Below are 15,053 nucleotides of genomic sequence, written 5' to 3' on the forward strand. Positions count from 1 at the left end.
CAGGGTTCAGTGATTTGCCCAGGGTCACACAGCTACGAAGTATCTGAAACCATGTTTGAACTCAGGTCCTCCTGACTCCAGGCCGGGTGCTCTGTGCACTATGGCGCCACCTAGCTGCCCCAAATGGTGATAGAGACCTCTTAATGTGCTCCTCCCTTCCTTCAGTACACCCAGGCCTAGTGAGTGAGTGGGTGGGTAGACCTCTGCATTATTCACAGTGACATGACTTGGACTCTGGACCCAGCATACAGCCGCCTGTGCCCCAGCTCTCCTTCCATTCAAAGCCAATCTTTTCCTTCCCCACCCTCGTCTTTGGGGAAACTCCCTGTAGCCTCAGTGCCAGCCTCTGGGAAAGGTACTCACAGATAAAGGCATGTGGACAGTCTCCATTAGACATGGCACATGGCTATGATTCTCTGCACAGACACCAGCCATGCCCCCAGGAGGGCCCTGGCAAGCCCAGCAGGAAGGTCGGCGCCACCGATGTGACCATTACCAAAAGGAGGCTTTGTCTGAAGATGGCTACAATGGCTGGCTTTATTCCCAGCAAACAGATCTGATTTATCTGAAGCCAGAAGCACCAACAAACTGCTCTACCAATGTGTGTCTGCCTCGGAGGCCATGATTGCTTTCAGCTTGGTTATGTTTCAGACGGACTTTGGTTTTGTGACAGAGGCTTACAGACCTGGAGCCAGAAGGGACCTTGGGGTCATCTAGTACAATCTCTTCATTTTACAGATGAGGAAACTGAGGCCCAGAAAGGCACCCAAGTAGAACTAGGACTGAACTAGGACTGAGCCCCTCAGCCTCCAAATCCAGCCTTGTTTCACATCAACACTTCTGAATGACTCCTCAGCCAGCCGCCCAAAATGCGCTGACGTCCCTGCTCACCTGAGCTGGGTACAGTTTTCATCAATGCCAAGCTCCAAGAGGCATCCAGTTACAGCATCTTCTCCAAATAAGACCGGGGTGGTTTCTACTCCCGTGCACAGACCCCTGCCAACTACAAAACAAAGGCACCGGTAAGACAGAGAGACTTTATTCCGCACAAGCTTTCATTGGCATTTCTCTTAAGGAGAAACAAGGTTCCAGATTTTTCCAAATATGGTGCCTCCCCCACGAATCCAAAGAACTTGTGCCTGGGCATATCAGCTGGGATGCCACATTGGGCCTTCTCCAAGGACGCGGGCTCTGCCAGCAGAGGGCAGTAACCAGGACAGACAGGGCCGGGCCCCTCTTCCCAATAAGGGATGGCCCCAGTGCAGGCGGCACCCACATGACAGACATGGTGTCAGAATCCAGGAGGCCTCCTTCTGCCCCCTTCTGAACCAAATCTTGATAATCAATCGATCAATAAGCACCAATTAAGTGCCTGCCACTATGTGCCAAGCACTGTGTTCAGTGCTGGGGATACAAAGATAAAATTCAAATAACCCCTGCCCGAAGGAGTTTGCATTCTATTGAAGGATGAAAACATGTATACAGATAATCAGTCACTCAATTAACAAGCATTTATTAAATACTTACTATGTGCTAAGCATGGGGGATACAAATACAAAAAACAAAACAATTCCTACTCTAAAGGCAGGTCCATGTATCACTTTTATTATCTGCTTATATATTTGTATCTTTCACTAGAATGAAGGCTCCCTGAGGGCAGAGACTATCTCAATTTTGTCTTTGTACATCCCCAGCACCAACACGGTGCCTGGCATTTAATAAATAGTAGGCATTTAATAAATGCTAAAGAGTTGATTTATTCATTGACCAATCCTCTCCTCCAACTAACCAAGTAACCACCAGACAAATGGAGTCTGGAGTATATGCGATGGTCCACACACATAGACCCCTACCTCCGCAAAGAAGGCAGGCAGATAGATTTTCTCCTCTCTTTTCTGGGACCAAGGTCAACCATTTATAATTATATTTCAAATATCCAAAATAGATGCTCACATCTCTCTATCTTGGTATTTACAGAAAAGTAAATTCAGGATGAATACAAAATCAGTACACTGAGTCGAGGGGAGAAGGACCTAACAGGTAGAGAAATGAAGGAAGTGGTAGTTGAGCTTAACACTAAGAAGAGATAGGAGTCCTACAAGGTGCTGGTGAGGAAAGAGAGCACTCCAGGCATGAGGGACTGCCTGTGCAAAAGCAGGGAGGTAGGAAATGAAATCGGGAACACTGAGCAGGCCAGCTTGGCAGGAGGAACCATCCCAATGACTCCAAACACCATCGAAGACCCTAGGGAATAAACTGCACAAGCCAAAGTAAAAGGGCGATGGGTTTTATTGATCTGTCTGAATCAGAGAACAAAGCTGCCTCTAATTATAACCTAGAACTGAATTAATGATAACAAACAAGTCACGCTTACCTGGCCGCCAAAGGTTTAAAGTGGTGATATTGTTAACACTTCTGAGATTTAGGGCTCTCACAGGCTTGCCAGGAAGGTGACCTAGACACAGGCACACACACAACGAGGGAGGCTTAACAGGCTTTTCTTCTGGTAAGATTATTCTAGAGCCATGGATTTAGAAGGGCCTTCTGGGGGCATCGGCACCAAGCCATCCTTGCACTTCCATGACACAGAGTGCTGCCTCAAGCAACAACACAAAGGGAGCACGTGAAGCCAAAAGGAAAGAGCCAGCCACGGATGTTCAAGGGTCGGAGGCATGAGCTGAACAGAGCAGTGAGACAGGCATCCAATGAATGGGCTGGATACCTGCTGGGAGGCTGGCCAACCAGTGAGGAACTTTTTCAACCTCAGCAACTCATGGATCTCTCTTCTAAGGCTTCGAAGGGGACAGCCTGCATCAGAGGTACCCATGTGATAGACAAGGGGGAGAGACCACTGGATCTGGGGTCAGGACGACCTGAGTTCAAATCCAGCCTCAAACCCTTACTAGCTGTGTGACCCTGGGCAAGCCACTTAACCTTTGTTTGCCTCAGTTTCCTCATTTGTAAAATGGAGACCATGATAGCACCTACCTGGCAGGGATGTTGTAAGGAAAGGGCTATGGAAATGTGGGTTGTTATCATTATACTTGAGTTAGCTAGGTGGCACAGGCCTGGGGCCATGAAAACTCATCTTCCTGAATTCAAATCCAGCCTCAGACCCTTACTAGCTGTGTGACCTTGCACAAGTTACTTCACTTCTGCCTGCCTCAGTTTCCTCAATTGTAAAATGGAGATCATAACCACACTTTCCTGCCAGGGTTGTTGCAAGGATCCAGTGAGATAATGTTGGGGAAGTACACTAGAGACATGGTTATTATTCAAGGATCTCTCATTTCATCCGGGCTGGGACTTGCGCCCCCACTGCAAAACACAATCCCTCCATCACTTGGTCGGTTCATGGGAGCATAGATCTTAGAAGTCATTGAGTCCAGTGGAAACTGAGACCCAGAGAGGTGAAGTACACTGCCCAGGGTCATGCAGAGGAGGAATCTGAACCCAGGTCTTCCTGACTCAGGTCAGTGCCTTTTCCCCTTCACAGCGCCTCTCCACACGTGGCTTGTATAAGGAGAGAGCCCGTGATCTTGGTGTATTCAGCACCCTGCCCTCCCCGGCCTGACATTCATGAACGTGACAACGCTGTTGTCATCACCTGCTTAGGGAGGTCAATCCTTGGATCAGAGACACAATCCCTCCCAAGCCCCACTTTCAGGCTCTCCAGCCTGGCGGCACCTGCCCCCATTTGGGATTATTATTCTCTGTAATGCAAAATAAACCTCTTAGTGAACTAGACAGAGGGCCATAGATAGAGTCAAAGGTTAGGGCTGGAAAGGGTCTGAGAGACCAACGAGTTTAACCTCTCTATTTCAATACAGACGAGAACTTGAGACCCAGAAGGGACAAGTAACTTGCTCAAGGTCACACAGGTGACATGTGGCAGAGCCAAGGGACCCCCTGACTATAAGTCCAACGGTCTTCCCACGGCTTTCGGAGTGAACATTAAACCCCTCTCCCAGCTCTCAAAAAACCCCACCATTGTGAGGATTGCGGAAGTGGATTTGAAAATAGTCAAGCAACAGACGGTATATAATTTTATTAGCTCATAAAAAAAAATCCATCTATAGCTTGTTCCACTTCTTGAAAAGCTTATATTTCCTAACAGGTAAGAACCACAATTTCTGTTAAAACATTGATCATTAAATAAAGAAGAAAGACTTGAATTCATTGCTAGTACTCCAATAAAGTAGATATAATAGATATGATATATAAAGCATATATTATCTCAATGGAGAATTTTTTTTAATTTAAATACTTTAAATACAAATTTAAATTTAAAAAATTTAAAATTTAAAAAATAATTTAAATACAAAACAAAATGATAACCATATTTGTCATATGGATTGGAGGGACCCGTGGCTTCCGCAGTGTTGTAAGAGACCAACGTCTCTTGCTTGACTATTTTCAAATCCACTTCCGCAATCCTCACGATGGCGGGGTTTTTTGAGAGCTGGGAGAGGGGTTTAATGTTCACTCCGAAAGCCGTGGGAAGACCGTTGGACTTATAGTCAGGGGCTTGGCTCTGCCACATGTCACCTGTGTGACCTTGAGCAAGTTACTTGTCCCTTCTGGGTCTCAAGTTCTCGTCTGTATTGAAATAGAGAGGTTAAACTCGTTGGTCTCTCCCTGGGCAGATTGCGCTTTCTCTGCTCCCTCTACCACAGAGGAATCCCCTAGGGCTCTGAGCCCTCATGTGACTTGCCCAGGGTTACTGAACCAGAATGTAGCTGCTATGCACTGCCAAGCTACCCCTCCCAGGCCAACTTTACAAACTACAGAGAAATGAAAGGGCTGGCTGATTTGCAGGCTTGTGGGGAAGAGGGATAGGAATTTTTTTAAAACATCAATTCTTCATTTTTTTCACCAGAGGAATTCAAGTATAACCACCTTACCTGGGTTTCCAGATCGTTCTGGGCTGTCTTTAGCATTAAAGCTTAAAAATGTTACTTTAAATCTCTGTGTCAATAATCCTAGAAATAAAACAGCAACAACAACAAATATAACAAGTACTGTTAATTCCCCCATGGGAAACAATGGACTTCTTAGAAATGTATTTTATCTTAAACATTTTTGTTGATTTCTGCTTTTCTATCACCTCAATTTCCAAATACATCTTTCTCCTTCCCCCAAATGCATCCTGACCTTCCCCAGAGGCATCCCTTGGAACAAAGAATGAAAAAGAAAGGGGGAGGGAAGCAGTCTGCAAAACTAACCAACACAGATGGGGCAGCTAGGTGGTACAGTGCACAGAGCACCAGCCCTGGAGTCAGGAGTACCTGAGTTCAAATGCGACCTCAGATACATAACACTCACTAGCTGTGTGACTCTGGGCAAGTCACTTAACCCTAACTGCCTCATCCCCAAAAACAAAACAAAACAAAACAAAAAACTAACCAACACACAAACCGAATCTAGGAGTATATATGACATTCCACACCCAAAGTCTTCACCTCCACAAAGAAGGCTGAGAAATAACAGATTTTCTCCTCTCTTCTTTGGGACCAAGGTCAATCATTTATAATTATATTTGAAATCTCCAAAATAGATTTCATACCTCTCTATCTTGGATGAAGTCATAAGTACATGCAGGAAACACATCTGGCCTGTTTTAATGAGAGGTATCCCAAAGACAAGGGAAAAAAGACTCCAAATGAAAAACCAAATTCTCTGCCTCGCCATGTACTACCTTGCTGGTGTGCATGAATTTTTGCCCGGATGACTTTGACATTGAATGCAGTGATTGTTCTCTCATTCCACCTGAAAGTATAATGCTCTTCCAAGTTCACATATTTGAATGATGGCCCGGGATGAAGAAGTATGTCTGTAAACAAACCCACAGTCAGTCCTCTGAGCTGCAGACTCTCCTCTGAGCACAGTTAGATCCAAGAGAAACAGAAAGAGCCTCTCTCATCAAATCCAATAATGTCACTGAAAGTCTAAGTGACTTAGCTATCACCACGTTAAGTCACTATTTTAAATGGTGAAAATAAAAAGCAAAAAAGGTCAGTGAAAAGAACTGCAGCCAGCCCTAAGGGATGGTGATCTTCTCTGAAGAATGTGGGGGTTGACTTCAGAGGAGCAGAGAGGGAGAGTTGAGGGGCCCTCCCCGGTCATCATGTTACAGATATGGAAACAAGGCCCACAGAGGTCAGAGCCACACACGTCATGGACCTGGAGGGCCCCTGGAGCTCTCAGGTGCAGCTTTACAGAGGAGGGAACAGGGAAGGGAAGGGATTGGCCAAAAGTTACCCAAGTAGCAAATCACTGCCCGTATTTGTACCCAGGCCCTCTAACCCTCAATCTGCATCCTTCTGTTTATTTCATGTGTAACTGACACCTTCTGTTTTTTCCACAAGTCACTCCCCAGGAAAGCCTTCCAAATAAACCTTTCCTTATGATAGAGAAAACTAGTTAAGTCAAACTTACATCAGAAGGGGTAGGCCACATTCTACCCTCATATTCCCACATCTCTTTCATGGGGCAAGAGTAGCTTATAGCTTTTCACCAAACCAACATATTCAATAAAGTTCTAAAGTTATATTTTTACCCATCAATGCATCAACGAGCATTTATTAAATACCTACTACGTGCCAGGCACTGGGTTAGGTGCTGAGGAGACAGGCAACATGAAAATGTTCTTGCCCTCAAGGAGTTTATATTCTATCTGGAAAGAGACGTTTCCAAGTCTCCCATCGAGAATCACTTTCTTTTCAGCTTCCGGCAGAACTTTCAGTTGGATGGAACCAATGTGTTTCTATGAGCATACAGAAAGCATCACGATAAAGTACCTGTGCCATGGATGAACTTGTCTAAGGCAGTTGACTCCTCATAGGTCACTCGGGGTACGACAAAGCCTGGGAAGACAAAAACAGTCACCTTGGTGGGTCTACACTGCATTGCAGAATCATGTTTTCTCTCTTCCAAGAGAAAGCCCGTCTCTGTTTTACAAACTGTGGCACCTGAGGCAGCTCTCTAGGCCATCCTTTCCTCTCTGCCCACCTGAGCCCATCAGACACGAGCACGTGGGCATTCTGGGAGATTGGCACTCATCCACACCCATACAAAACAGACACCAGTTATGACGGCAAAAGACAGTGAGCTTCCAAGGAAGAGCTGCAACCGACGCTGGTTGGTTGTGAGAAAGAACCTATCTCCACACATTTCCTTCTTCATCCTATGCTTATTACACTGTTATTCGTTTATACTGGTAGAACCCTTGGCAACTGGCAACTCTCTTCCAGGTCAATCCTCTCATATGACCCTCTTCTCAGCCCTCCCAGGTCAGAGTGCTACTGTTGGGCTGCACCAGGAGGAGGAAGGTGATGAAGATGATGACAACAGCTCACCTTGAAATGCACTTTACAATGGTTATCTCCTTTGACTGAGTGTGTTGGAGTCAGGAAGACCTGACTCCAGCCTCAGGCAATTACTAGCTGTGTGAGCAAGTTACTTAACCTCTGTCTGCCTTTGTTGCCTCACCAATAAAATGGCTAGGTGGCGCAATGGATAGAGTGCTGGCTCTGGAGTCAAGAGGACCTGAGTTTAAATCCAGTCTCAGACCAGACATTTAACACTTACTAACTGTGTGACCCTGGGCAAGTCACTTAACCCCAATTGCCTTGCCAAAAAATAAAATAAAATAAAATAAATGTAAAATGGGGCTAATAACAGCATCTGTCTCAGAGAGTTGTTGTTAAAATCAATTAAGATAATATTTGGAAAGCACTTTGCAAGTCTTAAGCACTACATAAATGCTAATAAAAATTAAGTTAATTAAAATTATTAAAGAGCAAAGTCCCTTTTAAGTATTTCTAAAAATAAAATGCTTCTCCAACAGATCATGAATATGTTCTGACCGAAATGGTCCCAGGGGGTAATATTTCCTAATATCCCGGGGTCACGATGGAACGGCGGCTTTTTTGGTTCCTCCCCCGACAACCAATGCAACATACCTCCAATGGTACCATTTTTTATCCTCACTTTACTAATATCTTCCCGCTCTGGACGTATTGCCAAGTTAGTAACACAGATGACATCAAAATTCTGAAGGAAGGCCACGGGGGCCCCTGAAATACACTGCCCCACCAAGGACATCTGGGAACAAGACAGACACAAGATTAATGCTCGCTCTTCCTGCCACCACAAAACCACGGTCGCCAGCCTCCTAAGCATCTCTCTGTGGCCTGCTTCCTCTGTTAGTAGAGGTTGCCCAAAGGCCGGCTGGTAGACCTGGGCAGTGACTTTTTCCCATGATTTCTTTACTAATCAATGTGAGGAAATGGCTTAGGAAGAGGCCTCATTTTCAAGCCCATGGTGCTCCACATAATAACAGCAAACATTCCCGATGCTCTGTCAGCTCTACAAAGCACTTCTACATTTCATTCAGGGCCACGCAAAGGCAGGTGCCATTCTCTCCATGTTAAAAATGAGCCAACTGGGACTCAGAAAGATTTGGTGACTTGCCCAGGATAACCCAGAAAACAAGTACCCGAGGTAGAATTCACACCAGGATCTTCTTTCTGCTTCCCACTATACCACGCTGTCCCCTCCAATCCAGCCATCTCACTAAGACCCACATGCTGACTGCATTCACCCTCAATGACTCTTTCCTACCACAGGAGAAGTCTTAAAATTAACACAGGAAAGGCATCAGAAAGAACTTCGAGGATTGGCTTGGGCAAAAAACCTCACATCATTTGAGCTGTTTAAGAATTTGGATCACATGAACTCAGAAACATTCTACTAAAGTAAGACACCAGGAATGGACTTTGTTTCTAAGAGTAACAGGGCTGGCAGAGCGATAGCTCACACAAAGGTGTGTCAGGATTTCAATTCAACAGCTCTTTGCCAGACCAAGAGCAAGCAGGAGCTGTGAGACTGTTGGTCTGATCCTTCAGACACATGAAGAGATGTCAAGAGAAGTTTAGTGTAGGGCCAGCCTAACAGAGGATGGCTCAGCAGATTGTGCCCATAGACTTATGGTCTGAGTTCAAATCTGGCCTCAGACACTTCCTAGCTGGGTGACCCTGGGCAAGTCACTAACCCCTATTTGCCTCAGTTCCTCATCTGTAAAATGGGGACACACTGGAGAAGGACATGGCAATCCACTCCAATATCTCTACCAAGAAAACCCCATAGATGAGTGCATGGAGTCACAAAGAGTCAGACACGATTGGAAAATAACAACAAATTCCTGACTCTAGGCCAAGGACTCTAGCTACTGCATGCTGTCTCTAGGTGTAGTTGTCGTGACAAGTCTCACTCAAGAACAGGAAATAAATGGAGAAAAAAAAGAAAAAGGACAATATCCATGGAAGACAGATTAAGCAGAAAGTAAGAAAGGCTTCCAGAACATCTGGAGGACCCCTTGGGGAAAAAATTAAGGGAGGTGACGGCCAAAAGTCCTCCAGGCTGCGCTGAAGGACACACTGACGTCACTGAAATCGCACATCCTTTCATTTGAGTGTTTGTGAGAAAATAAAAACAAGAAGGAGAAATGATGAAAATGGCAGCTCCTCATGGCTGGGGACTGTTCTATGTTTGTCAGCTTCTCAGGGCCTAGCCCAGCATCTCACACAAAATGAGTTTAACCAATGAGACTGACTGATTGGCAAGAAGACTATGGATGGCCACATTCTGAAACTGAAGTCCTGACCTGGGGGATGGTGAAAAGTTCTTTTTCCACTGTCATAAGGGGACTGTCTTGCTGGTAGCCAAAATCCGACCAGTCTTCTACTTCGACATATACAGGTAATCTGAAGCTGAGCTCTTCTCTAGGAGAACTACAAGCGAAAGAAAAATAATTATTGTTCACAGTTTTAACTATTAGCTGTTCAGCCAAATGTTTGACAAATTAGTTTGACATCATTCTTTCAAATACACAGCACAAGACAAACTCAGAAAAACTAAAACATAGAACAAAACGTTTTTAAGTCGGTGAATTTCAGAAAGGAAATGTGCCTCACAGAAATCCTACATAGTCTGTGAGCAATCAGAAAAGTAGCTTCATTGGCATTCAGGCACAAGAATCATTCATGGTCCATTGTGTTTCTACTTACGTTAAGCCATGGAAGAAATAACCAAGGAAAGGAGTGTTGTCCAGGGAGGACTGAACACATAAGAAGGGGAACCAATCCGACGCCTCTTCTCTTGCTGGGTTAGAGCACAGGTGGCTGAAAGGTGGATTTACATCACCACCAAAAATTCCTGTGAAACAGTATTCTTTAAACAGCTCTATCAAATGGGGCGTGCATTCCTGGGAAGAAGACACAAAAGTGCAGTCAGTACACGTGCCAGGGCCTCCACTACTCCCATCTGCCATGGTCTTTCCAAAAAAAAGGGACATTTTTACAATCCCTTCATCAGGGCCAGATATGACTGCTACAACCACAGAGTGGGAGAGAGGATCAACCCTGCAAGCCAGATGGTGTCTGTGCTAAGACAGGGAGAGAGCAGAGATGAGTACGATCCATACTGAACACATTATAGGGGCCAGCAAAGGTAAAGGGGCCCGTGAAGACCTGGGGCCACTGAGGGGACTCCTGCGATCAAACAATATGTGTCAAGTCAATTAGACACAGACACAGCCCCTGACACAAAGCCTTGACACAAAGAACACAAGGGCAAAGGACCCCAAATGTTGCAGGAACCCTGAGATGCAGCACTGTCTTACAGCCAAGGAGACTAACTGATATTCACTATGATGACCTCAAGAAATCAAGAAAAATTCAATTGTTTCAGAGACTCTCTTTACCAAGGTAAAGAAATGTTCTGATCATGAGGAGTTAATTTTTTCTTAAAGTTAACTCTCCGTGTTTCAAGGATCTATAATTTGTGATTTTGTTGACCTGGGACCCCAGGGGAATGCCTTGTGTGGGAATTTTCTCTGCTAGTCAGTCAGCCAACAAGCATTTACTAAGCAGCTACTGCAAAGCAGTGTGCTAAGAGCTGGGGATAAAAAGGCAAAAGCCAGTCTCTGCTCTCAACAAGTTCCTAGTCTAATTGATAAGGATGGGATCTAGACCCCACAAAGAAAAAACCCTGGATTTTCCCACAGGGCCAAATCTCTGGCTTTAGCCTGAGACTATAATCCCATCAACCGGCCTTTCATTGTGGCTCCGCCCAATCTCCCAATTCTCTGTTACCCTTAGCCTAGCCTAGCCCTCCGTTGTCTTACCTCCCAATTGCCCCCAGTGGTCCAGGTCCCTGGGGGTCTGTTCACCCCAGCTTACTGGCCACTCCCATCCAGATCCTCCAGTCACCCCAAACTACTTGGCCACTCCTAGATCCCTCCCACAGTCTTTCTGTATGTAAAGTCCATCTTGTCTCCATTAAGGGGCTCAGATTCTTAGAATCGAGTCACTGCTCAGATTTCTACAATCTAGTCAATAGCTCACAGGTACTCAGACTCCTTAAGAGTCTGCTAATATGTTTGATCTTTAATAAACCTTGTCTTTGGCTAAAAGGAGGCTTGGGTCGAATTCTTTTGGGCAGGACCCATGTGTCGTGATGTTAAGGTCCCAGCACCCCTAAACTTCTAGACCTCATCATAATCAAAGATACAGCATGCAATGAGTGATGCACAAACATGATGTATGCCAGGTAAACTGGAGGTAATCTCAAGGAGAAAGGCACCATGGGAGGAGGGAGGGAGATGGTGTGGGGGAAGGCAGGCCTGAGAGGGGGATGGAGGGAAGGCTTCTGAGCTGAGCTGAGTCCGGAAGGGGCCGAGGGAAGCTGGAAGGCTGAGGGGAGAAGGAAGAGTAGCCCAGGCATCAGGTCTGTGTGTAAGAAACTACAAGTGGACCAGTGTGGCCAGACAGGATAGGGTGGTGAAGAGTGGGGAGTGCAAAAGGACAAGAAAGATCTCAGGGGCCTGGGCTACCAAGGGCTTTAAAAGCCAAACAAAGAACTCTGTACTTGCTCCTGGGGGCAATAAGGAGCCACTGACATGATCAGACCTGAGCTTTAGGGAAATCCGATCAGCAGTTGAGTGAGGAGAGCTATGAGGTAGAGGGCGAGAGTCCAGGGAGAGGGGATGAGGACCTGAACCCAGCCTGTGTGAGCAGAGAGGATGAGAGGTACAGGAAGAGTGGAATATGTGCAGGGCATGCCAACTGGACCTGGGCATGACCCCCAACGACCAAGCCGAGGCAACTGGGAGGGGGTAGTACCTTGGACAGTAACAGAAAAGTTGGGAAGAAGGGAGGGTTTGGGCTGTTGAAGGAGAGATCTGAACATCCAATCTGAGATACCCAAAGAGCAGGGCAGATGGGGGTGCATGTCTGGCTCAGCAGAGAGATCCACAGCTGTGGAATCATCTGCATGGAGATAACCGGTCATTAGAAGCCCATGGGAACTGAGGAGGTCCCCAAGCGAGGCCGTAGAAGAGAAGAAGGCCCAGGCCTACAGTTAGTGCGCACAGCCTGGATAAAGGACCCAGTGGGAGACTGGGCAGCAGTGATCAGATAGGCAGAAGAGGGAGTCTCCAGGAGAGAAGAGGGTCACGAAAACCTAGAGAGGGGAAGATCCAGGAGGAGAAGCTTATCCACCACAGCCCAAAAGGACGAGGAATGAGAAAAGACCATTTCATCTGGCAAGGAGGAAACCACTGGTCCCTCTGGAGAATGCAGCTGCATTGCGACAGTGCACTCAGAAGCGAGTGAAAGAAGAGGAGGTTCCTCCCGGGCTGTGGCTGGGCACATCCCAGGGAAGGCCCTCCCTCCAGTCCTCCCATCCTGCCTTGTACTGAAATCACTTGTGTTGTGAGTATAGACATATACTTATACCCGTGTGTATTTATGCCCATGTATAATCACATGTGCATGTATGTGCGTGTTTATGGGCTCTGTACCTAGACACGAGTCCTTGTTATCTCCCCTCTTAAAAGACACACTTATTTGTTCTTTTGTCCTCGGCACCTGGCCCAGTGCATGGCACATAGTAAGCCCTTAATAAACTTTTGTTGATTGATGGAATTGATGGACTAGTGGTTAAGAGAATTTCAGTTATTTTCCCAGGGTCACACAGCCAGTAAATATTATGAGGAGGCTTGGTTTCCCAGCTCCAAGCTCGGTACTCTCTACCCATGGTGCCTCGGCTTTAAGACATAAGCTTCAGCCTCCTAACAAAGTCATTTATCCAAAATATTTCCATTACCAAGGATGTCATATATCAGTGGTATTTGCAGCAACATTTTAGTAAGAAAGTTCTACACTGTATGGCCCACAGTGGGGAACCTGCAGCCTCAAGGCCACAGCGGCCCTCCGTGTCAAGTGCCGCCCTTTGAATAAATCCCCTTCATAAAAGGATTTGTTCTGTAAAACTTGGACTCAGTCAGAAGGCCGTACCCGAGGACCTAGAAGGCCATATGTGGCCTTGAGGCTGCACGTTCTCCATCCCTGGCTCACACAGTTAGTCCCTTAAGTGTTCAGAGAGGGGATGGATGGATCAGCAGCCCCAGGAGGGCAGCCCAGACTCTGATTCTAGGTTGCTTTTGCAACAAGAGGCCCAATTCTGAAAAGAAAATAAAAATAGGCTTCTTTGAACATTACAACAAAACCATGTGCCCAGACCTTACACCACACACTGTGGAAGCTAACAGGGACGTACAAGTAGCTCTTCTGAAAATGGGCCAGTATAAAGGGCAGAGAAGCTATCTGTTGTAGCTGTGAAATTCCATAGTCAGAAACAGACACAGCTGTGTCAATCAACAGAAGGCCGGGCCAGGCCTAGGGGGACACCAGTCAGCCTGCCTCTCTAGACTGCCCCATCCTTTTTCTAATGAATTCTAGATTGGAATTGGATCAACCTTGGTTCACTGATGACTTCAAAAACCGTCAAAGCTTTCAGGCATGCTACAGATGGGCCTTACCATGTCACTTGTGGCCCTTTTTACTGAAATGCAGCTCATTCTCACTGGGGCTGGTCACCCTCCTCCTCCTCTGGCCTCCTGGCTTCCTCCCCATCACCTTTCTTCCCCTCAACCCTTCCCCCCCAGCCCTGGTGGTGGTAAGTGTAAAAAGAAAGAAAAAGAAACAAAGCACATGAAAAATTCATCTCCTGCCTTACCATTCCAGATCCTGCCAAGGAGAGTAGGGCCTGCTTTCTTTTTAGCTCCTAGCCCAGGGCCTTGAAATTCAATTGTCAAGCTCCTATTATGTTCTGGGCAATTTAGTGACACAGTGGATGGAGAGCTGGGCCTGGAGTCAGGAAGACCTGAATTCAAATCTGGCCTCAGACACTTCCTAGTTGGGTGACCCTGGGCAAATCACTGCACCCTGTTTACCTCAGTTTCCTCATCTGTAAAAATGAGCTGGAGAAAGAGATGGCAAACCAAGTCCAGTTTCTTCACCAGGAAAACCTCAAATAGGGTCACAAAAAGTCAGACATGACTGATAACATTATGTGCTAGGCTGGGTGGAATAGCAAATTGACAGCTGGCCTTAGAACCCAAAGACCTAGGTTCAAATCTAGTTGTGTGACCCGGGCAAGTCTCCTAGAGCCCAAGGCAACTCTCTCAGACTGTAAGATACTTTACTCACTTTAGTAGAGAATTTCCTCTCTAGGGAGCACTCTCTACCAATTAAATCACAGGTGCAGTCCCAATGAGGTGCAGGCAAGATGCAGGGGAAACCATGAAAAGAACCCTGCCCTCACGGCGCCTCCATTCTCTGGGGAGGGACAGCCATGATAATTACTGACACTCACAGTGACCGCCTCCCCCCAGGCTCAGGCCACTCTTCCTCTCCTCACTGGGTGATGTCATCCATTCCCATGGGTTCTATCTCACTGGGGCCTCCCTACAGCCTGGTGAGGTAAGGACGACAGGTATTATTATCCCCATTTTAGAAACCGAGGCTTGGAGAGGGGAGATGACTAACCCAGAGTAACACAGCTAGTCAGTGGCAGAGATGGGATTTGAAACCAGGTCTTCTGAGCCCAAGGCCAGAACTCTTTCCACTATAACAGTCTCTCCTTGCACACACTAAGTGCTTAGTAAATCTCTGCTGGATCGAATTCAATCAAAAGGATTTCAGAAA

General features: G+C 46.3%; 1 protein-coding gene across 1 annotated transcript in view; it reads right to left on the reverse strand.

Moving 5' to 3' along the window:
- Nucleotides 1-15,053, reverse strand: part of LOC114036811 — an 85,405-nt gene that overhangs the window by 59,870 nt on the left and 10,482 nt on the right. Inside the window, exons 6-13 of the mRNA XM_027853516.1 lie at nucleotides 10,071-10,267; nucleotides 9,668-9,794; nucleotides 7,965-8,106; nucleotides 6,801-6,866; nucleotides 5,699-5,833; nucleotides 4,905-4,982; nucleotides 2,375-2,455; nucleotides 892-1,003 (exon numbers count right to left, since the gene is read on the reverse strand). Coding sequence (XP_027709317.1) covers nucleotides 892-1,003; nucleotides 2,375-2,455; nucleotides 4,905-4,982; nucleotides 5,699-5,833; nucleotides 6,801-6,866; nucleotides 7,965-8,106; nucleotides 9,668-9,794; nucleotides 10,071-10,267 — 938 coding nt within the window. The remainder of the gene's footprint in view (nucleotides 1-891; nucleotides 1,004-2,374; nucleotides 2,456-4,904; nucleotides 4,983-5,698; nucleotides 5,834-6,800; nucleotides 6,867-7,964; nucleotides 8,107-9,667; nucleotides 9,795-10,070; nucleotides 10,268-15,053) is intronic.

Source organism: Vombatus ursinus, unplaced genomic scaffold (genome assembly GCF_900497805.2).
Source record: "Vombatus ursinus unplaced genomic scaffold, bare-nosed wombat genome assembly UNPS02009994.1, whole genome shotgun sequence".
Classification (NCBI taxonomy): domain Eukaryota; kingdom Metazoa; phylum Chordata; class Mammalia; order Diprotodontia; family Vombatidae; genus Vombatus; species Vombatus ursinus.